We start from the raw sequence: 27,649 nt of genomic DNA on the forward strand, positions 1-27,649 counted from the left end.
AACAGATTTCCTTTCTACTTTGATGACTCAAACTCTAAAGAGTAGATTCCCTTTCTACTTTCAAGGTCTAAAACTAGACTTGAATTTTTCTAGTTTGTGTCTGGTGCACTTTGTCACATGTAGATGCTTCTATTTATAATGTTAATGACACATGGATTTGAGCATTTTTTCAAAGAAAAAAGGGAAATATTTTATTTTAAATAATTTCATACCTTTTTATCTTTATAAAAATAAAATGATCTCATCTTTTATTTTAAAAAGTTTCCTGATATAAGACAAAGATAATTTATAATTCATCACATCAACCTTTATAAAATAATAGTCCCTTTTTATAATTCATCTCATCTTTTGATCCTAATATATAGCAATAGAATATTATTCTTATTTTAGGGACAACTTCAACCTTTATAAAATAATAGTCCCTTTTTATATTAGTTACATTCTATGTGCTAGTAAAAAACAGTATAATATTTCCCTAAAGTAATTATTTGATTAAATTAAATTCTCTAATTATTTATCAAATAAATTATTTTCTTTTGTAAAAATTGAAATACTCGTTTGTGTGTGATCTCGTAGGTTCAATATTAAACCGATAGTAAATTAATCATAATTAATGTACTAATCATTATAGGCGCACTACTACAAAAAACAGTTTTAACATCGGTTTATTAACATCGGTTTTGGACAAAACCGATGTTAAGTTAAACGCGATGGCATATTTGTAAATAAAGTATTATTCTTAACATCGGTTTTCCAAAATACCGATGTTAATGCATACACATTAACATCGGTTTTTGAAAAACCGATGTTAACATATCATACGTTAACATCGGTTTTTCAAAAACCGATGTTAACATATAATGCATACACGTTAACATCGGTTTTTTGGAAAACCGATGTTAACATCATTAGTTAACATCGATTTTTTAAAAACCGATGTTAACATGTGATACGTTAACATCGGTTTTCCAAAAAACCGATGTTAATGTATGCACGTTAACATCGGTTTTTTCAAAAATCGATGTTAACTAATGATGTTAACATCGGTTTTTGAAAAAATAGATGTTAATATAAACTTTTTTTTAATTATTTATATATTTTAAAAAAAACATATATTGCGTTATTAATTATATTTTAATTAAAATAATAATAATTAATAAACAATAATAAATTCAAAAGGTAAACATTTAAAAATTAAACTAAATTTTTAAAATGAATTTCATAATTTTAATTTTATTATTTCATGATTATCATTTAAATATAACACACATTTATGTAAATTATTTTATATTAGTTAATTTGAAAAAAAAAACTGTTTTTAATAATAGAGTTTAACTTTTATAAAATTTTTATAGAATGTTGGTAAAATCAATTATATTGTAAAAAAATTAAAATTTATTACTAATATATCTTGATTTAATTATTATAAAAATAAAAAAAAATCTTCATAAAAAGGTAAATGGAGAATATTGTTTAAAAATTCTATGAAATCCTACTATATTTATGTTATCGTATTATCTTTAAATTAAAAATAAATTAAAATATTTGTATATATTAATTTGATTTATTGAAAATATATGTTACAGTGGTTTAATTTAAATAATTATAGTTATCTCATATATTTGTAGGATTTTAAAAAAAATGATATTTTCATTATTTCTAAACAAAATTTTCAGAACAAAAATAAAAATATTTTCATGAGACACGAAAATTATGTTTTAAGTCTTTAAATTTAGAGTTAATTATAATCCACATGTAATTTATTTTTATTACATTTGTCATTTTTTTATTATTTTTAACCACATTTGTTAATTATGTGAATTTTTTGTTAATAAATTTAATAAAAAATCATTTAGGAAAGAAGAAACAAAGAAAAAGAATTATATTTAAATAGTGATGAATTTTTAAAAGAGTAATTAAATTAAAAAAAGTTAAAAGTAAATGTTTTAAAATATTTTTTTAGCTGATGAAAGAAAAATTTAAAAATTAACTAAAATAGTATGTCAAGACTTATTTCGAATACACTTGACAACGCATTGCCTTATGACTTATGTGATGCCTCGAGGAAGACAGTGTCGAGAAATAATATTACAACATAAATTTTTGCATCAATTTAATAATATGAAAAAATTCTCTATATTCAAACAATTTTCTATGCACGTATAGAAAAATTGTCACGCTAAGCTTACTATAAATAACAATTAATATTTATTATCAAATAATAGTGTAAAAATAATTTATACTATCTATATATGTATAAACACATTTGTTATTAACTATTTGTTAAATAATGATTTTATACTAAATGTTCGAAATTATAATATTCTTTTTGGTATGAAATGTTTAGAATTATTTTTATAATGAGTATCATGCCAAAAAAACATGATGGATATTAATTTAATATATATAATATTCATTTATTAAAAACGTCAACATGTTAATGTTTTACTTTATTTACAAAGCATTCTCAAAATTAATTCTATACTAAATTTATATATAAATAAATAAAAAATCTAAGGAAACTACAACTTGGGGATTTGCTACTGTTAAGGGGTCCAGAACAAGCATGCTCCTCACATTACAACTTGGGGATTTTTTGAAATAATTAGCATTCTATTTATCATAAAGAATTAAATAAAAGAGATAGAATTATTCAAAACAAGATACATAATCATTATGTTTATGTTTTTTTGGGTGCATAATCATTACCTTTGTGAATTTAATATAGGAAGTCGATATTTAAAACTTAAAATTCAATACTACATATTTAAATTATATTTCAATTAAATTTCAATAATAATTTTTGAAGAAAAAAACAGTATCCTTAATATAAAAGGAGTTACGTAGTTTAATAAAAAAATAATTGTTAAAAAATTATTCAATTAAAAAAATCAAATCATATTTTCTTTTCTTATATATTATTATCCACACATTTCCTTCTTTTACATTAATGGCCATTAATGGCTTTATCTAAAATACTATTTCAGTATATAATACATTTACCTTCTCTCATATAAGAATTTGTGTGAAAAATAAATCACTCACTCACTTTTTAGTATAATAATCATAAATTATATAAAGGGAATTGATAAAAGCCAACTTATTATTATTATATTAATTAATTAATTGTATAGAAGTAATGTAATTCTATAGTTTAGTGGCAAAAGGGCGTGAAACTTCCAGATCCATATTTCAGTCTCTCCGTTCAAAAGGGCGTGAAACTTTTTCTGAATTTTTAAAATTAAAAAAATCCTGAAAGGGTAGGGAACACGTTATTCCCTCTTCAGTCTCTCCGTTCTTTCACGCGACTTCCCTCTTCAACAACGCCACTCCCTTTATCACGCCGGAGGCACGACGGAGGTGACGACCGGAGGACGGCGCTTCCTACTTCGTTTTCCGGCACGGTCCGAGTTCTCTCTTCACTCTTCAGTCTTCTCTCTCCCTTTTCCGGCACTGTCCGAGGCGGTCTCACTTCTCTCTCCCTTTTCCGACAAGGTCACCATTGTTTGTGCGTTTTCCGGCGAAGTACTCTCCGTGATTTTCGCTTTTTGCGCTTGATTTCTCTGCATTTTATCTGTTATGTATTTTGAAATTTGATTTCTCCCCTATTTTTGAAATTTGATATAAAAAAATTGATGTTGTGTTATGTTTTTTTATGTTCTGACTTCTCAGTTCTCATGTCCTGTTTTCTTTTCTCATTTCTGATGTTGTTATTATTGTGTGGTTGTGTTGCTTGAAAAAATGTCTACAACTGTTGGAGGAGAGGGTCAGTTCTAGTGCTACTCGTAGATTTGCTTCCTTAGAACTGTAGATGATCAATAAATCTTAATTGTTGGATTTTATGTTTAAATTACAATATTGTGTTTACTTTTTTAGCTAACCATACAATTTATATAAATAAGTTTCCTTTTGATATTTTACCAATGCAAAAGAATATCTAATTTGTGCAGGCTGATAAAATATGAGTTTCTACTCATCAATATTGGTCTTACGTCCCTCATTTTTTGTCATCCTACTGGTATGTATCAATTCGAGACCTTTTTATCCGCACTTCTTTTTTTTCTTATTAAACCATGGTGCTAACATCAACTAGGGGGAGAAATAAATTATGCAACACATAAATTGTTAGTTTATTTAATCATTTTTATGTTTTTTTTCTCTCACCAAGAATATGTTTTGACCAACCAATAATTAGAGACTAATTTTTTGTATTCACATTGTCAGGGATCAAACTCCTACTAATACGCTTAAAAAATTGCTATTTATCTACTGTGTTTTTTGAGAGGATTTATCAACTCTATTAAACCTTATTAGGTTGTGATTTTTATGCTAATGTAGTAAAAATAACCTCAGATTAAGAATATGTTTTAAAAGAATTCATTTTAATAATTAATTTATAAATTTGCACCAATACTCGGATTCTAATTTGTTCACATCCAATTTTTGTCATTTTTTCTGCATATGGTTGTCTCAATTTTTGGTGTTCTGCTTGTAATATGAAGAAGAACCAGATTTTTTAACATTTTGGTTATCCTTTTTCGGGAGTAAGTTTCAATTCTAAGGTCTCTTTTTGAAAGCTATCTTAACTAAGGTTCTACTCGGTGTATATAGAGAACCAATTACTTATTTATTTTAATTTTTTGGTACATGGAAATGAGAATATTTATTTTAATTTTTTGTCTTGTATACAAGGACTTGGTTGGCCTTTGATCGTGGCTCATGATTGCTCTGTAACAATTTTTTATTTTATTTTTTATAGTTATTCCAACGAACAGAAATTGATTAATTAATTAATTAATTAATCATACTTGGTTAAACAGGCTATCTGTTGAGAAGCTAGCTTCCACTGTGCTTTGGAAACTCTCCACTCCATGCAGCTATACTGAAACGGAATCCTGGTATTCCTTCTAATTCACACCAAATTACTAGCTTGATTTTTTTTCCCACACATTAATGAATATATATATATATATATATATATATATATATATATATATATATATATATATATATATTTATGGTATTTTAGTTTAACTAAGAACTTAGTTTATAACTTATAGAACTGGATTTATGGTATTATTATCTGATTTTGGTATAAATCCTATTGTATTTGGTGATCATTTTGGCATTTTGAGTTTATTTAATGAAGAGTTAAACTGAGTGCGTTATTTCAGGGGCTGGTACATGTTTCCAATGCTTCCTCATTCCATGTTTGGATACTTTGTTTTGAATGGTAAAATAGTTAGGTGCTCTACTAGCTAGGATATAAAATCGACATGTTTAAAGAGCAACCAATATTGTATGTTTGCACTTCCTTTTATGTCTCATATCTTTAAGAACTCTCCTTTCTAGAATAAATTGTTCTCATATCTTCTGAGCGCTTATTATACTTAATCTTACTCTTTTTTTTTATCATACGCAAGATTGTCTTATGTAGGTGTTCATTCAATTATTTCTTTGATTCTTGCTTTCATTTTGGACTGTGCTGCTCATCATCACAGGTACAAATGTTTGTTACCAATGAATATTTTTATTACGTGTTCACTGCCATTAATGACAATTGATATATGCTATACAAATTGTGTTCATGATGAGTGAACCTTAGATTCCCGTTTGAGATTGGATGCAATGATTCTTGCGGACAGTTTGCATTAATCATTGTATTCAATCTTGAATTGTCCATTTGGACAGTTTGGGGAGACTGATATTTTTATAGTAGATTCATGTGTTAAGGTTAAAATTATTTTGTTTAATTTGATGAAATTTCGGTAATGCATTTCTAGTTATTCTCTGAGTGCATACTTGATTATCGGGAAGTTAATTTCACCGATTTCATGTCGTGTACTTGGAGACCAATGCGAAATGCTGCCAAAATTTTGTCAAATTTAACAAAATAGAATTAACCCTAATGTATGAAGCTACCATAAAAGACGGTCTTCCTGAATGGGATAGGGTCACACCTTTAATAAAAAAGTGAGATTTTCATGCATCGAATAACTTTGAGAGTATGACCGAGTTATTACTTAGATGGATCGAAGTTGGATGAATGAAAGTCGCATCAGCCCAGAATATGAGGAAGGCGTCGAGCAATTCTTACAATTTGCTTCACAAAGAGGTCAACCGGATGAAGATGAAAAATATTATTGTCCTTGCATCAATTGTTTGAACGGAAGACAACAAATACTGGATGACATACGAGAGCATCTGTTGTGTGATGGAATTAAGAGAAATTATACGACGTGGATATGGCATGGTGAAATGACAGACATGCAGAGTGGGCAACAATCCGAACCGTTTGATGTAGAAATGGGAGATCGCTTAGAGGATATGATTCGTGACCTTGGACAAGAGTCTTTCCAGCAAGCACATGCCCCTGTGTATGAAAGATTGCAGGGTGACTCAAAGAAGCCTTTGTATCCAGGGTGCAACAATTCCTTGACGCTATTGTTGACGGTGTTAAGTCTGGTTAATGTCAAGGCCAGATATGGATGGAGTGACAAAAGCTTTACTTCATTGCTTCAAATAGTGCACGATCTTCTTCCACAGGATAACACATTGCCTAAAAGCTACTATCAGGCAAAGAAGATATTGTGTCTGATGGGTATGGAGTATCAGAAGATTCATGCTTGCCCTAATGATTGCATACTGTACAGACATGAATTTGAAGAAATGTCAAAATGCCCTAGGTGTGGGGCGTCACGGTACAAGGTGAAGGATGATGAGGACTGCAGTTCTGATGAAAACTCAAAGAAGGGCCCTCCAACGAAGGTGTTGTGGTATCTTCCCATCATTCCAAGGTTTAAGCGTTTATTTGCTAATGAGGACGGCGCAAAAGATCTTACCTGGCATGCAAATGGGAGAAAATCTGATGGAATGGTCCGTCATCCAGCTGATTGCTCCCAGTGGAGGAAGATTGATAGTTTGTATCTGAATTTCGGCAAAGAGGCAAGAAATCTTAGACTTGGACTAGCCAGTGATGGAATGAATCCATATGGCAATTTAAGCACTCAACACAGTTCATGGCCAGTTCTACTAGTAATTTACAATTTTCCGTCTTGGTTGTGCATGAAGCGAAAATACATGATGTTGTCTATGATGATATCAGGCCCAAGACAACCAGGAAATGACATTGATGTTTATCTAAGTCTGTTGATTGAAGACCTGAGAAAGTTGTGGGATGAGGGGGTTTTAGTGTTTGATGGGTTTCGCAAGGAGACTTTTCAAATGCGTGCAATGCTATTTTGTACCATTAATGACTTTCCAGCATATGGGAATCTCAGCGGTTACAGTGTTAAGGGTCATCTTGCATGCCCCATCTGTGAAGAAGACACAAGCTACATACAACTGAAACATGGTAGAAAAACAGTGTACACTAGACATCGCCATTTTCTAAAAGCTCATCACCCTTACAGAAGATTGAAAAAAGCTTTTAATGGAAGTCAAGAGCACGAAACTGAGCGGACACCGTTAACTGGTGAGCAGGTCTTCCAGCGGGTTGAACACCTTAATACTGTATTTGGAAAGACCCAAAAGAAGGATAAAAGTAAGAGTTGCATATGGAAGAAAAGGTCTATTTTCTTTGATCTTCCGTACTGGTCTGATCTAGATGTTAGACATTGTATTGATGTTATGCATGTAGAGAAAAATGTATGTGACAGTGTCATTGGGACACTCCTTAACATTCAGGGCAAGACGAAAGATGGTCTAAATACCCGTCAAGATCTAGCTGACGTGGGCATACGATCGCAATTGCATCCAAGGTCTGATGGTAAAAAGATATACTTGCCTCCAGCTTGTCATACTTTATCCAGAAAGGAGAAGATCAGTTTGTGCCAGTGTCTGCGCCAGGTTAAAGTACCACAAGGATACTCTTCAAATATTAAGAGCCTTGTGCAGTTCAAGGAGCTTAAACTGGTGGGGTTAAAGTCTCATGATTGTCACATGTTGATGCAACAATTGTTAGCCGTGGCCATACGAGACATTTTGCCTAACAAAGTCAGGTTAGCCATAACTCACCTGTGCTTTTTCTTCAATGCCATATGTAGCAAAGTCCTTGATCCGGTCAAGTTTGATGACTTGGAAAACGAGGCTGTAATTATACTATGCCAGTTGGAGATGTATTTTCCTCCTGCTTTATTTGACATCATGGTCCACTTAATTGTTCACTTGGTCAGAGAAATCAAATGTTGTGGTCCTGTTTATCTGCACTGGATGAACCCGGTTGAGCGCTACATGATGATCTTAAAAGGGTATACCAAGAATCTACATCGTCCAGAAGCATCTATTGTTGAAAGGTACATCGCAGAAGAAGCCGTTGAATTTTGTTCAGAGTACATTGAAAAGGCTAAACCTATTGGCCTTCCCGAGTCTCGCCATGACGACAGAGTGGGCGGTAAGGGTTCAAGAGGACTGCATGTTATCACTCCAAGTGTAGAAGATTTGTTACAAGCTCACTTGTATGTATTGAATAACAGTAATGAAGTTTTGCCATACATAGTTCAGCATGAACATTTAGTCAAACAAAGTAATCCAAAAATGTCATAGAACTGGGTCTTGAAAAATCATAACAAGACTTTCTCTGATTGGTTTAAAGATACAATCTTTGCTGACGAAAATGCTTCTGAAACATTAAGAAAGCTAGCTCATGGGCCTAAAAGAAATGTTATAACTTGGCAAGGATACGACATAAACAAGTATTCCTTTTACACAAAAGCACAAGACGACAAAAGTACAATGCAAAACAGCGGGGTCACCCTAAGGGCTAAATCTCAACACTTTGCAACTGTACATGATGACAATCCCTGTGTAGCTTCAATCCCTTACTTTGGCTTCATTGATGAAATATGGGAGCTTAACTATGTCAAATTTATTGTTTGTGTTTTCAAATGTAAGTGGGTTGACAGCAACATCGGTGTGCGGACTGATGATGTAGGATTTACGTTGGTAGACTAAATGAAACTAGCTTACCAGAATGACCCTTTCATCATGGCAGAACAAGCTAAGCAAGTATTTTATGTGCAAGACCCTTGTGATGAAAGGTGGTCTGTGGTTCTAAATGGGAAAACAATTGGTGTTAATGTAGAAGATGATGATTCATACATGGACACTTATGTTAGTCCTTTGTCTACACAAATGACTTCTAACAACGTCGGAGAAGAAGAAGCTGACAACGTTCATGCTAATTGTAATGATCATGATGAAGGAGAATTAATTAACATCGTCTAACGTAATTTTCTAATATAATATTTCATTTCGGTACATTCATTTACATAACTCATACAGTGTTTTTTGATAATATTAACTAAGTCAACTTTTTCTCTTTAAAGGACCATGGCTACTCCACCTGCCTCGCCTCCTCCTCCTCTTCCTCCTCCTCCTGCAGACGCTGATGCATCTCCATCTACGTTGAAGCGGACACGCAAGGCAACACGGCTACGATCATTGGTCACTAGACCACCTGGGGCAGAAAGACCTGTGATCAACGTCGATCCTGCTACCGGCAAGGCCGGCGGTCCCCACAAGAAGAAATTAAGAACATATTTGGGGATTGTCGCTCGTGATAAGGTCGACGTGACATATGACACCTGGAAGGAAGTCCCTACTGCTCAGAAGGATTTGATATGGGAGGATATTCAGGTATTTGAGTTTTCTTCGTTGATTTTCTTTAATAGTCTAAATTTGTTATTTACTTACAATAAAACCTAATTTATTGTTTGTCAGGCGGAATTTCAAATCCCTGAAACTTCTGACAGTAGGACAAAGAAGAAAATTCTTCAGATTGTCGGCGAGCGCTGGAGGCAGTTTAAATTTGACTTGACTAGGAAATGGGCACTTGCAGTCGACAAGGATGGTGCGGACGACATTGTCTGTGAAAAATATGGCATTAACAAGGAGAAATGGACTCAGTTTTGTCAGACCCGCAGAGACCCCTCATGGGAAGTATGTACTTTGTCATTTTAGTTGTTTTCCACAACAAAATCACTTCTTATAATTTATTGTAATAATCATTTTAATTAATGTTAAACTTTTGCAGGATGTACGGAAAAAGGCACAGGCCTCCCAGAAGCAAAACACTGCCCCCCACGTATTGTCTCGTGGGGGTTATGAATATTTAGAAGAACAGCTCATGGCTGAGAAGACAAAGAAAAGACTGGAAGAAGCTGCCCAGTCTGGAAGCACTGAGGGAATCATTGACCCTCCATCTCCCATCAGACGCCACGTGAAATGGAAGATGGCCCGCACGAAGAAAACTAGACAGATGACGTCTGAGGCAGCAAAGGAAATAGCTGACAGGATTGTAAGTCATTTTTAATTAATAATTGTAATTATCTTTGTGTATTTTTTGAATTCCTTGGACAAATATGTGTTCGGTACAGGATTCTTTGGACGAGCAGGCGTCACAGGGATCATTCGTCCCCCATGGACGTCAGGATATCCTGACTACTGCCATTGGGCGACCAGAGCACCCTGGCCGTGTTCGTGCTGTTGGAGCCGGTGTCACCATAAAACAATACTTTGGATCAGTTTCACGAACATCCCGCAGTTCTTCCTCCATGCCTCTTGAAGACCTAGAAAAACTGACCCAACAAATTAGAGACCAATTGGAGGAGTCAATCACAGAAAAAGTGACTCGAAAGATGATGGAATCCTTCAGCCAGATGCAGTCCTAGTTTCAGTCTCAGATGCAATCACAGGGAATTACACTACCTCCAGAGCCAGAGGTTAGTCCCTCAGGTCCTCGTGTTAGCACAAAGGAGATTTGTGTTGCTCCCTCAGGGAACAATCCAGGGACGGGTGACTCAGACAAATGCGGCCTATATATTGAAGAAAATTCTTCCCGCTTGGTTGCCCTAGGAAGACTTTACGAGGGATCCACAACAGTTCACAACATCCCTTTGTTGCATGGCCAAGTCAAGGTTGGTGTTGAGGAGGTTAAAGATACAGAGGCTCTCGTTCCTGTACCCACTGACGAGGTTACCTTAGTGGGGCAGGCACTTAACACTTTCATTGCTTGGCCAACACATTTTGTGAAGCGTTTATCAGAACAGGTATTTTACTCTGATTATATGTTTATTTTTTTCAATTAATTTGTTCACTGTAATCAAAACTTGCTAATTAACTATGTTTTATCAATAGGCAGTTGTGTCTCCAGCAAAACCTCCAGAAAGCCCGGATGAAGAGGTCGATGATCCCCTGTACCTGATGACATTGACCATCCCACAACTGTTTTTGAAGCCGCTCCAGGTTATGTGGGATGCTACCATATTCGGGGTGTTTAATCAAAACTTCCCGTTGTATATAAAGCACGAAGATCTCTCTGAAATTGCACATGGTGGTCAATGTCTCAGCATATCTGTTATACAGTTGTGGATTCTGTAAGTCATTTTAGATTATTATTAATTACCAAAGTAATTGTTTTAAATTCATACATAATTAACTTTGACTTAACAACACAGCCATCTGACTGAGACAAGTGTGCGAGCGGGGAATTCTGATGTGTATGGATTCCTCGAGCCACAGTCCATTCAGAGATCTGGGCAATCACAATTTGAATCCAAAAGTTACATCAAGAGTTGGATACAGAGTTCAAAACGAGATGTTTACCTTGGAACCTATCTGAATAGGTAAGTCAAACACAATAATTGAATTTAAATAATCTATACTACTACAATAACCCATATTCGTCTCTACTACAGTGGACACTGGCAAATGGTCGTCATTCTACCACTATGTAACTTTGCATTACATTTTTTAGGCAACTATGTAACTTTAGGTTAATTAATTAGTTTACGTACTTTGCATTACATTTTTTACAATTGTTGTTTCATCTTAACATTGAACAACCTTTGTTGATAGCTAGTTTTTTGCTAAAATCTATTTGAAAACTGAATGCAAATGATATATGTTGTGTGTTGTGTGGTCTGATTTTAAATTTACAGGTTAAATTTTGGTTTTTTTGTAAAAACAAAGACATTATATAAAAAAATTCCTGAAAACAACATCGGTTTTTTATAAAAAAACCGATGTTAACTGTCAATAGCAACACATTCGTTAACATCGGTTTTTTGAAAAAACCGATGTTAACTGTCAATAATAACACATTCGTTAACATCGGTTTTCTGTAAAAAAAAACCGATGTTAACTATCAATAGTAACACATCCGTTAACATTGGTTTTTATGAAAACCGATGTTAACTGTCAATAGTAATACATTCGTTAACATCGGTTTTTTATAAAAACCGATGTTAACTGTCAATAATAACACATTCGTTAACATCGGTTTTTTATAAAAACCGATGTTAACGTGGGTTAACATCGGTTCTTTTAAAAAACCGATGTTAACTGTTAATAGTAACACATTCGTTAACATCGGTTTTCTGTAAATAAACCGATGTTAACTGTCAATAGTAACACATTCGTTAACATCGGTTTTTTGTAAAAACCGATGTTGACTTTCAACATTAATATACATTTTCTGGGTGTAATTCATATTAGTAACATCGGTTATTTATATATCGGTTATTTATATATCGGTTATTTATATAACCGATGTTGGTAATTTTACGTTAATATCGGTTTTTCAAAAACCGATGTTAACGATAATACTATCAACGTCGGTACTTTCAACATCGGTTGAAAAACCGATGTTGAAAGTCATGAATGATCGATGTAGAAAGCATATTTTCTAATAGTATGAAGTAACATCCTTTATTTTCAAGAACTTCAAAATAAAAGAATAATATAATATTTTTTTCCATCATTTATAGCTCAAGGTTAAATACAAAATATAGTATTATTGTCAAAGTCTAATAAGTTAACATATTTAATCAATGAATGACTTAAAAAACTATTTTCTTCTTTCATTCAATTGCTCTAGTCAAGGTTTTTATTCTATCATACAGCTCAAACTCATTACTTAGAGTTGATGGATTCTTTCTTAATTAATCATTAATTCTAAAATTATTTAATCATATCCAATATTCATTCAACTAGTGCCCCAAGGCATTAGGTATCTGAAATTAAAATATAACAAATAACTTATTAATTACTATGATAATCTCAGGTCAAAACAAACTATTATATTTCTTCTTGAGAACTTCCTATTGACATATCAAGTAATATTAACTATTAGGAATTCTCAATTAAGTTAGTTCAATGATGACATTCACATATACATCATCTATATATGCAATTTAATAAATGAGATCTATTAATGATCCTACGATCATGATAACGATAATATTGATCCATTACATATATATTGATCTATCTGAATTATTGATTTCCTATTCATAATAATCCTACGATCAAGAACAATTTAGATTAAAATTATAAAAAACTTGTTTCTTATTGTCATAATCTCTATCATGATAACAAGTCTCTAATTTTAATCAAGAACTTGTCAAATTAATAATTTAATAAAATAATAAATATGATAATAAAATAAAGAATAATTCTTTACTAAAATTGATAACATGATGGATTGGATCTTGGACATATATATTTATCCCAACATTAAAGACTTTCTTTTAATTTTTTTTAACTAACTCTAATTCATTATTGTTTTGTTGAACTCTCCAAATACTAGCATAGTGGTAACCTTTTTAATATATTATCAAATAAAGGGGAGAATATTTAGTAAAAAATATTGAAACATTCCATTTTCTTTGATGAATAGTATTTTGGTTGATTGCATATTTGTGTCTGAGTTGCAAGTTGCGATTCTATACACTATGATATCATATGCTGACAGTTTAAACAAATAAGTTTTTAAAAATTAAGATTTTTTAAGTATATTTTACAGAGAAAAAATGGGAAATGCTCAATATATGAAGATGAAAAGCATGACTAATTAATGTGTTTCAGTCAAATGGAAGCAATTTGTTATCAATAGAAATTTAGATGAGTTAAATCTAAAGAATTTATTAGAATCAAGATACAACTCAAGACTATTTTAAATGTTCATTGTATGATTCGTGCAAATATCTATTCGTAACCAATACAACGCTACAAAGAAAATATTTATGCTGATAAATAAAATGTAGTATATATAAATGATGATATTTTAAATAAAAGCTTATGAACTAGCATGTGAATGTTCCAATAAGATGAAATTCTCTAATGTTATAATGGCATAGTTATGATCTTTCTTAAGACTAATTTTTTTATCGTTAATTGTTAATTATTAGTATTTAATTAGTAGAGAAAATCAAATCCATTATATTTTTTTTCTTTCTTCTTTTTATCATGCAACCAATCTTATAACTTCTAAGACCGTGGGGTTTGAACTTTTTGTTTTTTTGTTTTTTTTTTTCCATAAGACATGCAAAATAGGATACCGGTCATAAGGGGATATCTTGTTCACCAAATCATAGGTTATTTAATTTGTGTTGTCATCATTAAAATTAAAGGGATGATTAATCTTAGCATTAAAAACATGATAATTTCTATGCATTTTTTTTTCCTACATTTTATGTCTCTTGATATCATTACAGTATTTCTAAAACAAATTTTTAATAGCAATTACCCAATTTACTACTGGATTATATCTAGATAAAGATTAAATAATAATGAGGAGTGTGATACGATAACAATACACTCTTAATAACACTTTTTTAAGTGTATGAATTTTTTGCAGCCATGCTGCCCTTGCAGCGCAGTGATTTTGACCATTTGATTTAAATCTAATAGTTATTAAAAATGGGAGTATAAAAAATATATTTGTATGTTTAGTTGTGGGAGCTAGCTGCAGGGATGTGTGCTCTGCTGTAGAGAATCTAAGTCAATTTTTATAACACACTGTCTCTTTCATTAATTAAAAGTCATATGTGAATTTCACTCATTTTTAAATAAGTCCCACTAAATAAAAAAAAAAAAAGAAACCTACATATTTGGTAGGATCAGCATGAATTTTACAGTGTATGGAAAAAATGAGTTAATTACTATATAGTAACATTTTTAATTATCCACTAAAAAACATTTATTTAATAATAATCTAAGAACTTAATCTTACAAGTAAATCAACATAAAAATAATAGTATAAACTTAATAACAGTGTGTATGCTTACTTAATAACATGAACAGCTTGATGCAGTTTTAGCCAATTTAAGAATAGATCTAAAAAATTCATCTCAAACAACATCAATTGCATATATATTTCAGTTCATTTAATTTATTTAAATTCAAAAACACCTTGAAGCATAGAATTACCATTTCTAACTTTCACCAATAAAAAAGGAAAACAGGAAAGTAAACTGGGGAAATGTTTCCATAAAAGCTCACATCCTTATCTTCAACATTGAACCTACCCTCCAATCTGCATCATTTGTATATCTTTTCTACTTCTCTTGTGACTCTTGTCTAGAAAATCGGCAAACAAAAGGAGAGGCTGGAATTTAGCCGCATATATATAGTTTTCTTTATAAAAAACTGCATTTAAGAATCAAATTGTATTTATTTTTCCTTTATTTTTACATGTATATTTACTTTTGTATTTAAACTTTATCTCATACCCTTTAAATTTCAGCAAGAGATCTAGCTCAGTTTGAGCAAGGCAGTTGTTGTTAACTGTCTGGTATTTCTCACAATTATTTTGGTGTAGATTTGGTATGACGATGAAAAAATGCGATATATGGAGCATAATGAGGTTTTAAAAAGTAAGGTGAATGCAAAAGACATATTTCAGGCTCAACAATAGCTACAATCAAGTTATAATATTGGATAAACTACTTTGACATTTTGTAGCAAATAGTTAAAGTTCTTGATGGAACATGGATATCTTTAATCTACCTATTAGATTTAGAGTACTCAAAATAGATTTGACCAATTTTTAATATCTTCATTCATGAGTGCTCTCCTCCGTCAGCTGGATCTCTAACCCATTGGAAATTGAGACAAAATTTTTGAGCTAAGAGAAATGTCCTTTGCATCGTAGCTTTCTCTTTTCCCGTAGAGACTCAAAACCTATTCAGTAAAACTATGATCCCTGACTTGTTAATGGTTGGATCATCGTATACACCTGGTTTGAAATTCATTTCCTCACACCTTCACTATTGCGATTTGAGAAATAATATTCATGGAGAGAGAAAAGTGAATCGCATGAAAACAATACAAAATGAAGGCTTCAATCTCTTCTACTTCTCTGTAACGTTTGGAAACCTTATTAGAGCAACCAAAGGAAAAGCTTGAGGAATGTTAGGGAACCGTTAGAGATGCCACTATCGCTGCCGGAACACACGTGAGCCCGCTTAGAGGTAAGGGATGAGTTATTCACAATTGGGTGGTAGTGAGAACATGTGTAGGGATCCTTAGAGTATCAATTGTGATGAGATTTTGGGGTATTTTTGCAAATTTTGATTATATCTTTACAATTATAATTGAGAATTATACATTTTTGACACACCAATTGATGCCCCAATGAGAAATTGTTGTGAAATTGATGTGTTTTTGTGTTGAGTATGAATCCTAAAAATTGGGTTTTTTCTGTTAATTAACATGAATTGTACTCTAAATAATATTCTCTTTAATTGTTCATTTTATACAAATTATTGTAATTCTTCTTGTATGATTATGTGAACTGTTTGAAGGATTTTACTCACATTGTTGTGAGGAGCATTTTTTATGATTTGTTTATGTTTTGGATAAAATTTAGCGTGATAAATAATTATATCGAGAACACAAAATTGTGTATAAGTGATAAATTAAATATGTGATGAAATGTGAGATAACATGTTGCTTTGAGATTATAATATTGTCGTTGAGATTTAGTATAAGTCTAAAGTTGAACATGTATTAATTTGCGAGATACACGTAAACATGTGATGGTGAAATTGTGGATATGAAATTTGATTGTGAATATGTGAGTGGGTAACACTTGATGTGACAATACTTGTGTTGTGAGCTATGAATTATACAATAACCCGACCAGTGTTTATCTTGAAAAAAGTGTTTATGTGTAATGTTAAAGAAAAGATGTAGGATTCCTATTTAGGAACTAGTGTTAAATTGTAGCGCAATATGTTAAACGTATTTGAAACACGAGTGTGAGGTCGTGGGTATTGTATAATTCATGAGCAGTGTCTATAAATTAAATATGTGATGAATTGTGAAATAACATCTTGCTTTGAGATTATAACATTGATATTGAGATTAAGTATAAGTGCATAGTTGAATGTGTTAATTTGTTAAATACACGTAAACATGTGATGGTGGATTGTGACATTATGAGATGTTAAATTTTGGGCATGAGATTTGGTTGTGAATAAGTATGTGGTTAAGACTTAATGTGACAATACTTATGTTGTGAGTTGTGAATTATACAATAATCTGACCAGTGGTGAGTGAATAGGCATTTTGGTCCCTATCTTTGTACCCGGCCATTCTGCAAATTAGTCCTTATCTTTTTGAAATGTAAAAAATAGTCCCTATCTTTACATCCGTTATGCAAATAAGCCCCTACTGTTAGAATCCAATTTCCACTGTTAGTCATATGTCTATGTGGCAAGTCTTTGTCCATGTAAGCAAACTCATGTGGCAAGTCTTTGGACTGAATTGAAAAATTATGATAAGTTAGGATAAAAACCATTCCAGCCTCGTCAACCCTCTTCTTCCATTCCAGCCTCTTGCAGTTCATTCTCTCCTCCCATTCCCTCTCATGAATTAAGTCTACCTCTCTCTTTTTCCTTTCCATCTCTTCGTTTTCCTTTTCCATGGCTTCCCACTCTGCGAAAAGAAGAGTAACTGACAGTTACTGATTTTTTTTTATCTTTTTTGTAATGATGCTTCTTGCAGAGAGAATTCAAAAGACAATTATTGAAACCAGAAGAGAAGTTGCAGAAAAAGCTCTTTCGCCATTCTCGCTTAGAAGAAGAAAAGGACAAATCCAAAGAGAGATTGCATTGCAGTATTATTTATTAAATAACTTGGTTGAGAGAGGGAGAGAGAGAGAGAGAGAGAGAGAGAGTAATGGGTGGGAGTGAAAAAGGAAACATGATGGGCGAAATTAAAAATGGATGAGAAGAAGAAGAGACTGAAAGAATGCTGCAACAACGTCTTCAACTGATCCACCTTTGAATGCTGCAGCCTTCGAGTTGCCATTGCCATTGCTAGCTCCCTCCCCACCAGCGGCTTCAACTGCTCCACCTTTGAATGTATGAGAAGAAGAAGGACTGAAAGAATGCTGCAAAAGCAATACACAACGTCGTTTGGGACTAATTTGCTGTAATAGCAATACACGTGGCACTAAAATTGCCAACAATGCACCTCACTAACGACGTTACTTTCAAATTTAATGACAAAGACTATTTTGCAACACTTATGCAAAGATATGGACTATTTTTTACATTTCAAAAAGATAGGGACTAATTTGCAAAATGGGTACAAAGACAGGGACCAAAAAGCCTATTCACTCTTGAGAAAAGTGTTTATGCGCAATATTAAAGGGAAAATATAGGATTCCTAGTAAGGAACCAGTGTTAAATTGTAGCGCAATGTGTTGAACATGTTTGAAACATGAGTGCGAGGTCATGGGTATTGTATAATTCATGAGTAGTGTCTGCGCGCAAAAAAATTGTTTTAGGGGTTGGACCTGAATCAAGAAGGTGAGGCCTTCATGGATTCTTCGGAGTCTAGGCCTTGGGGGTAAAAACATTGGTTTGAGTGCTCCTTTAAGCCTATGTTGATACCATATGATTGGAGCATTTTCGCAAAAATAGACTGGTCTCCTTATGATTTTTTTAGTGAGAGTGACGTGACATACCCATTGTGTGGTGTGTCTTGTTATGTACTCCTAAGAGCCTCAGGGTGGTTTTTCACTGATATGGTACCACATTGCATATAGGCTTGAGTCTTAGTATAATTGTTGCATAACACTTGCTAATTGTTTATTGTGAAATTGATGAGTGTTATTTCGTCTTGACCCGAGTGCATTATTCATGCGTAATGTCATTGGTGTTTGAGAAATGAATTTTAAATGATAAAGTGGTGAAGTGACATGGATTGTATTAAGTTCAGCTATGTTATAATTACTTCCATAATTTATTTTGATTACATCTTTTTTTATTTGTTTTATTTTTTTTTACGTGATAACTCACTCCCTGTGTACTATTTGTGTTTGGATCCTGTGATGATCTCGAACTTTGTGTTCGTGAGACCAAATGACTAGGTGGATGACTTTAAAGAACCTTGTGCTAGAGGACGTTGGGACACAATGCTTTAATAAGATGTGACATAGGAGATGAGTTTTTATTTTAAATCGCATGATGTTACTTTATTTTATTTTACCTCACTAATTTAACAAAATTTATTTTGTAAACTTTGATGGCCTTGTTCTGAGCCAGATATGTTTTAATAAGTTATATTTGGTAATAGTGAAGTAAATGTGAACCTTTTACCCACGTGAATATATATATCAGTATTTTTATATATTTTATTTATTTATTGTATGTCGAGGTAGAAGGTGTCACAACACGCTGCAATTTATTTTCAAATTAAGTCCCTTGCTAGTCAAGTCGTTCCTTGTAATAAATAAATCAAAACAATTTGCACAATATGCTCCAATTTTATATTTTTTTAAAACCACAAGTTCCTTGGTATTAAAAAATTTAATATATAAAAAATTGTACAATATATCACCATATAATAAAACACATATCACCATATGTTTTGCCCTAAAGACTATATACACCATGTGGAGAACCAAAAATTTGCTCCTAAAATAAGTTTTTCATAGTCATTGACAAGATACAACTTGAATTAAATCATTTTAATTCAAAATCTTATTTCTATATTAGTTGTTTAAAGGATCAATGTTTGTTATCAACTTCTTTGACAAGCAAAACAACGGATAAAAAGAAAAAATTAAAAAAATTTGGTGTTTTCATTTTGAGAGAATAAGAAGAGAAGTAGGAACTATTTGTGTTTTCAATGAGCATATTAAGACTCTTCTTATCACGTACACACATAGAGAACCTTTTTTTATATGAAAAAAAATGATGCATTCTCTCCCGTTTCAATCTGACGTTTAAATTTAAAAACAAAATCCCTTTTTTTATTTCTATTTTCCAATTATTAGCATATTTAAAAAATTATTTGTTTATAATCAATAAATCAAATATCTCCATATAGGAAAAAAAATCATTCTATATAATATCTCCATAATTTATAGGATTGTGACAAGATTTTTCACAATAATCAAAATCTTGTCACAATCCTATAAATTTTATGCTACAATAATCCTGTATACTAAAATGTATCTCTATATATTGCAATCATATAATATGAATATAATAATATAATAAAAATTTTGCATGTAATATCAATATAAGATAACAATCTAATCAGTAAGTTAAATATCTCTATGTAGAAATATATAATCAGAAGGATATATCATATGGTGGACATAATATCATATATTATTGATTTTTATTACAACAATCAAAATTTTGGTACAATCCTATAAATTTTATGTTACAATATATCTCCATATATTGCAATCATATAATATAACAACAATCATGAAAAGAAATCACCCATCAAAATTGACACATATCAATATATATGATATTTCAGAGATCAATACCAACAATAAATTATAGATCAATTTAAATATCTCCCTAGATATTTAATAAATATTCTGGTAAAAGAAACGAGAGATATTAATTTTAGAATTTCTAAACATCTAAACAAATATATCACAATTAATATATAAATGTATACTTTGTGAACAACTTCACAATAAAAAGTGTTGAATCTAATCATTCTATAAATTATACAAAACTGATTAGTATTTAATCGAACACGTTTTTCATGATTTTAACACTTGATATACTCAATTATATTAAAGTCATCAAATTATATAGCAATATTGAAGATAATAGTTATCATCTTCAAAGCTACTGAAAAAATGCTACATCTAATAAAGATTACCTTAACATCTTATAATTCACATATTTGATCTATATTTGTATAACCTTTTAACACGTGAAAAAAATTAATCTACTATTATATATTCAATATATAATAAAAAAAATATATATCTCAATACATCACATGTACATCAAATCTAATATCACACAGTGATCAATGTATATTATTTTTATTTTCACTGTAATCACCATATATTATACAAGATATAATATAATAATAATAATCTAAATTATATATTAGAATCTTGATTCACATGTTAAATATACAAAACTCATTAAGCATAATCCAACGATTGCATATATGTTTTAGATTTAAGAAATCAAGTCAAAGATATTTCAACAAGCTTATATAACAATATATGCATATATAATTTCGATCTCAAGAAACAATTCTGCAACCATTGCAGTGCAATTTAATAAAACATATTTTTTATTATTCACAATGAAGTCAATAAAAGATTTTGTAATAAAAAAAGAGCACACACACGGTGTTTTATTTTTGGAACAGACTTTCTTCCCAAAAACAAGAGATATCATATATCTAATAATCTAATATAATGACTACGCATCTCGGCATGTTTTAGATTGAATAAAACACATATTTTTTACAACACTTGCAATATATTTGATGGCTCCAAGCAAAAACATATTTATTTTTAGAAGAAAAACAGATTTCAAGTATAATTACACAAAAGACCCATGACTCTGATGACAATTGATAGTTACATAGAAGTATTTCTAACACTTGCAGTGGAAAAAAATAGGATCTATTTTGCATTCAAAATATACAACAATAATAAATAGAGAAAAATAGATTTGTGCACCTAGATGCACGTTCTTGAAGTAACAAATTTTTTCTTTACTAGTGTAAAAATTCTACGTGATATATAACAGATTTCCTTTCTACTTTGATGACTCAAACTCTAAAAAGCATATTCCCTTACTACTTTTCAGGTTTAAAACTAGACTTGAACTTTTCTAGTTTGTGTCTGGTGCACTTTGTCACATGTAGATACTTCTATTTATAATGTTAATGAGACATGGATTTGAGCATTTTTTTCAAAGAAAAAAGGGAAATATTTTATTTAAAATAATTTCATATCTTTTTATCTTTATAAAAATAAAATGATCTCATCTTTTATTTTGAAAAGTTTCCTGATATAAGACAAAGATAATTTATAATTAATCACATAACTAATTACGATAATTAATCACATCATTTGATCGTGATATATAGCAATAAAATATTATTCTTATTTTATGGACAACTTCAACCTTTATAAAATAATACTCCCTTTTTTATATTAATTATATTCTATGTGCTAGCAAAAAACAATATAATATTTCCCTTAAATGATTATTTGATTAAATTAATTCTCTAATTATTTATCAAATAAATTATTTTCTTTTGTAAAGATTGAAATACTCGTTTGTGTGTGATCCCGTAAGTTCAATACTAAACCGATAGTAAATTAATCATAATTAATGTACTAATCAATGTAGGAGTCTAGGAATACTCCTTAATGTCCTAATAGTATGAACTAACATCCTTTACTTTCAAGAACTAGCCAATAAAAGAATAAATAATATTTTCTTTCATCATTTATAGCTCAAGGTTAAATACAAAATATAGTATTATTATCAAATTCTAATAAGTTAACATATTTAATCAATGAATGACTTAAGAATCTAGTTTCTTCTTTCACTCAATTGCTCTAGTCAAGGTTTTTATTCTATCATACAGCTCAATGATATTAACTATTAGGAATTCTTAATTAAGTTAGTTCAATGATGACATTCACATATACATCATCTATATATGCAATTTAATAAATGAGATCTATTAATGATCCTACGATCATGATAACGATAATATTGATCCATTACATATATATTGATCAATCTGAATTATTGATTTCTTATTCATAATAATCCTACGATCAAGAACAACTTAGATTAAAATTATAAAAAATTTGTTTCTTATTATCATAATCTCTATCATGATAAGAAGCCTCTAATTTTAATCAAGAACTTGTTAAATTAAAAATTTAATAAAATAATAAATATGATAATAAAATAAAGAATAATTCTTTACTAAAATTGATAACATGATGGATTGGATCTTGGACATATATATTTATCCCAACATTAAAGACTTTCTTTTAATTTTTTTTAACTAACTCTAATTCATTATTGTTTTGTTGAACTCTCCAATTACTAGCATAGTGATAACCTTTTTAATATATTATCAAATAAAGGGGAGAATATTTAGTAAAAAATATTGAAACATTCCAGTTTCTTTGATGAATAGTATTTTGGTTGATTGCATATTTGTGTCTGAGTTGCAAGTTGCGATTCTATACACTATGATATCATATGCTGACAGTTTAAACAAATAAGTTTTTAAAAATTAATATTTTTTAAGTATATTTTACAGAGAAAAAATGGGAAATGCTCAATATATGAAGATGAAATGCATGACTAATTAATGTGTTTCAGTCAAATGGAAGCAATTTGTTATCAATAAAAATTTAGATGAGTTAAATCTAAAGAATTTATTAGAATCAAGATACAACTCTAAGACTATTTTAAATGTTCATTGTATGATTCGTGCAAATATCTGTTCGTAACAAATACAACGCTACAAAGAAAATATTTATGCTCATAAATAAAATGTAGTATATATAAATGATGATATTTTAAATAAAAGCTTATGAACTAGCGTGTGAATGTTCCAATAAGACGAAATTCTCTAATGTTATAATGGCATAGTTATGATCTTTCTTAAGACTATTTTTTTTATCGTTAATCGTTAATTATCAGTATTTAATTAGTAGAGAAAATCGAATCCATTATTTTTTTTTCTTTCTTCTTTTTATCATGCAACCAATCTTATAACTTCTAAGACCGTGTGATTTGAACCTTTTGTTTTTGTTTTTTTTTTCATAAGACATGCAAAATAGGATACCGGTCATAAGGGGGTATCTTGTTCACCAAATCATAGGTTATTTAATTTGTGTTGTCATCATTAAAATTACAGGGATGATTAATCTTAGCCTTAAAAACATGATAATTTCTATGTGTTTTTTTTCCTACATTTTATGCCTCTTGATATCATTATAGTATTTCTAAAACAAATTTTTAATAGCAATTACCCAATTTACTACTGGATTATAGATAAATATTAAATAATAATGAGGAGTGTGATACGATAACAATACACTCTCAATAACACTTTTTTAAGTGTATGAATTTTTTGCAGCCATGCTGCCCTTGCAGCGCAGTGATTTTGACCATTGGATTTAAATCTAATAGTTATTAAAAATAGGAGTATTAAAAATATTTTTGTATGTTTAGTTGTGGGAGCTAGCTGCACGGATGTGTGCTGTGCTGTAGAGAATCTAAGTCAATTTTTATAACACAGTCTCTCTTTCATCAATTAAAAGTCATATGTGAATTTCACTCATTTATAAATAAGTCCCACTAAATAAAAAAATAAAATCTACATATTTGGTAGGATCAACATGAATTTTACAGTGTATTGAAAAAATGAGTTAATTACTATATAGTAACATTTTTAATAATTCCACTAAAAAACATTTATTTAATAATAATCTAAGAACTTAATCTTACAAGTAAATCAACATAAAAATAATAGTATAAACTTAATAACAGTGTGTATGCTTACGTAATAACATGAACAGCTTGATGCTGTTTTAGCCAATTTAAGAATAGATCTAACAAATTCATCACAAACAACATCAATTGCATATATATTTCAGTTAATTTAATTTATTTAAATTCAAAAACACCTTGAAGCATAGAATTACCATTTCTAACTTTCACCAATAAAAAAAAGGAAAACAGCTGGAAAGTAAACTGGGGAAATGTTTCCATAAAAGCTCACATCCTTTATCTTCAACATTGAACCTACCCTCCAATCTGCATCATTTGTGTATCTTTTCTACTTCTCTTGTCACTCTTCCTTGTCTAGAAAATCGGCAAACAACTTCAACCTCTCTTCCTCCCTAGTAGCATGAAAAAGACTCCCTTCAGGAATTTTTATCTCTTCAACAACATAGGTTTCACTTTCCTTATCATATGCGAGATACTTGAAGGGCTTGCCAACCTTAACCTTTTTGAGGCAAGAAATTGGTGGAGGAAAACATTTTCCAGGAGTAAATTCATTGTTCTTGTTATCTTTCATTTCCTTCTTCCCAACCTTTATCTCAAGGTAGCTCTCATAGTCCATCCTTATAATCTCAAGCTCCTTCCCATGTTTTCTCTCATCATTGTCCTTTCTTATTTCAAGCTTTTCCTTTTTTTTCCCCAAGGTAATTTCCCTCACGGTTCAAAGGCATATCTATATTAGAAGCAAAAGACAATGAGAATTGCAAAGATGGAGATGATGGTGGGCTAATTAAGGTTGACAAAGAGGCATTGCTTCCAAGAGAAACATCCTCAAGCTTTTGGAATGGTTTCATTATTGGTTTGGTGATAGCCATTGAGTTTGAGTCTGCTTGAGGGCTTAAGAGATCCTTAAGGCCAGAGGCACTGCTAGAAGCCATTGCAAGAAGTTTCAAGGAGAAAAGTTCAACCAGGAGAAGTGAGGTCATAAGAAAAATAAATTTAAATGCATAGGAAGTAACGCTTGAATTCTGAAGCTAAGTAAAGCCTCTTGAAAACGCATCCATAAACTTCCAAAAGTGACAAGTAAGATTGAGAAAGTATAGGCTTCTTTTGAACAACCAAATAATGTGCTGAGTTGTCCAAGTTATAGAAAATAGTGTATGTTTTTTTTTTATGTTAATTGCAAATAATTTCTAAAGTTTGCATGTCACTTCCCGTTGGTTATGTATCTAAACTAAGATTTTAAATTGTGATTACCGTCATGGTACGGTAAGTTAGAAAACCTTTATGTTTTAAAAAAATATGATTGATATGATCACAACCGCGATTGTGTTGTGGTGAGCCAAAATACCTTCACATTACGGTTGTAGAACACTATTTAAAACCATGATCTAAACCTTATTTTTTCAATGAGTCCTTTTACCTGGTAAAAATGAATATTTGTTCTGATCCATTAAATTAACCATTTTGTATTATTTCATATTTATTATGTAGGCTTGAGAAAATAAGTAAGAAGTTAAAATTTAGTGGTAAAATGAAAAAAAAAATCGATGAAGAGACAAATTTCTTGTATCCTTTATCATTAATTATTGACCCGAGAGCTGAGTAAAACAAAAGGCGAGGCTGGAATTTAGCCGCATATATATAGTTTTCTTTATAAAAAACTGCATTTAAGAATCAAATTGTATTTATTTTTCCTTTATTTTTACATGTATATTTACTTTTGTATTTAAACTTTATCTCATACCCTTTAAATTTCAGCAAGCGATTGAGCTCAGTTTGAGCAAGGCAGTTGTTGTTAACTGTCTAGTATTTCTCACAATTATTTTGGTGTAGATTTGGTATGACGATGAAAAAATGGGATATATGGAGCATAATGAGGTTTTAAAAAGTAAGGCGAATGTGAAAGACATATTTGAGGCTCGACAATAGCTACAATCAAGTTATAACATTGGATAAACTACTTTAACATTTTGTAGCAAATAGTTAAAGTTCTTGATGGAACATGGATATCTTTAATCTATCTATTAGATTTAGAGTACTCAAAATAGATTTGACCTATTTTTAATATCTTCGCTCATGAGTGCTCTCCTTCGTCAGCTGGATCGCGGCAGCAAAGATCCCTCTTCCAAGGCCCATCGCATCGGTCTATCCTCGTAAAACCCTAATCACACTCTCCCCCCTCTCGTCCCCAATGGAGGTCTAAGTCAAGATGCGTCTCGCCCGACGCCAACGCCCACCGCTACGTCACCACTTTACTCTCTTTCACGTCATCATCCACCGCCAGCATAACCTCTTCTTCAATGGCGCCGCCTCAAAGCTCTCTGTGCGTCGCATTGTCCTCTGCCTCCGCTTCTACGGCTACGACGAGCATTGCGTCGCTTTGCTGAAGGCGCAAGCGGTGCTAGTGGACGGCGTGAGCCGCGTGGAGGAGGACCCATGCTTTCCTCTGCCAAAGAGAGAGAGAAATTGAGAAAAGCGAGAGAAAGAGAGAAAAGCAAGGATAAGAGAAAGAAATAAAGGGTTTGTGTTGTCCGATAAGATAAGAGAGAGAGAGAGAAAAAAAATGAGAAAAATATAAGCATTCAAAGACGGTTGGGTAAACCCATCTTTGTATAGAGTTTAACTACGATGGTCTTTTTAATAACTGTCCTTAAACTTACAACTTAATTACGATATTGCCATTCCATTCTCTTCAAAGATGGGTTCTACCAACCGATGTTATTGGCGTGTCATAGTAAAGAGGTTTTGTAGTAGTTACAACTAAACTAACTAACAATTAACACTGAGATGCTAAACATGGTTGAGATCAATCGTATGCTAACATCCACAACATGCACTTCCAATTCAAAATGTGTCAAGAACTACTGATTTAAATCTGAATTCTATGGTGCCCTCAAGAAGAGACCATAAAAGGATGCAAATACTAAGATTCTTACAAAATCAAAAAACATGGCAATCCTTTTTTAACAAAATCCTAAAATGCTAAAACCTCTCAATTTCAAGTGTTTCTCTTATTCACCAAAGTGCGTGAGTGTTACAATCTCTCAATCACACACAATGAAAACCTCACACTTTTGTTTTGCTTTTCTTCT

At 31.2% G+C, this 27,649-nt stretch overlaps 1 protein-coding gene and 1 long non-coding RNA gene across 3 annotated transcripts; both read left to right on the forward strand.

The window, feature by feature from the left end:
* The first annotated feature begins 3,250 nt into the window (after positions 1-3,250).
* LOC114370940 lies at positions 3,251-6,307 on the forward strand. Of its 2 annotated transcripts, none has more exons than XR_003657964.1 (3): positions 3,251-4,018; positions 4,821-4,898; positions 6,028-6,307. It is a non-coding gene; the product is annotated as an uncharacterized LOC114370940 (long non-coding RNA). The 2 variants fall into 2 exon arrangements; XR_003657963.1 differs by lacking the exon at positions 6,028-6,307 and adding an exon at positions 5,424-5,485.
* A 2,067-nt stretch (positions 6,308-8,374) lies between these two features.
* On the forward strand, positions 8,375-18,155 carry LOC114371578. The gene is made up of 6 exons (XM_028328976.1): positions 8,375-8,392; positions 9,412-9,636; positions 11,236-11,375; positions 11,457-11,624; positions 11,697-11,731; positions 18,082-18,155. The coding sequence occupies exons 1-6, from the start codon at positions 8,375-8,377 to the stop codon at positions 18,153-18,155; spliced, it is 660 nt and encodes a 219-aa protein (XP_028184777.1).
* Positions 18,156-27,649: the final 9,494 nt, after the last annotated feature.

The sequence above is a fragment of the Glycine soja genome, chromosome 10, assembly GCF_004193775.1.
Source record: "Glycine soja cultivar W05 chromosome 10, ASM419377v2, whole genome shotgun sequence".
In the NCBI taxonomy this organism is placed as follows: domain Eukaryota; kingdom Viridiplantae; phylum Streptophyta; class Magnoliopsida; order Fabales; family Fabaceae; genus Glycine; species Glycine soja.

Excerpts from the sequence above, each read along its gene's own strand:
- LOC114371578 (XM_028328976.1), top strand. Across the intron at positions 11,376-11,456 it reads GTTATACAGTTGTGGATTCT|CCATCTGACTGAGACAAGTG; the intron begins GTAAGTCATTTT and ends TTAACAACACAG. Across the intron at positions 11,625-11,696 it reads CTTGGAACCTATCTGAATAG|TGGACACTGGCAAATGGTCG; the intron begins GTAAGTCAAACA and ends TCTCTACTACAG.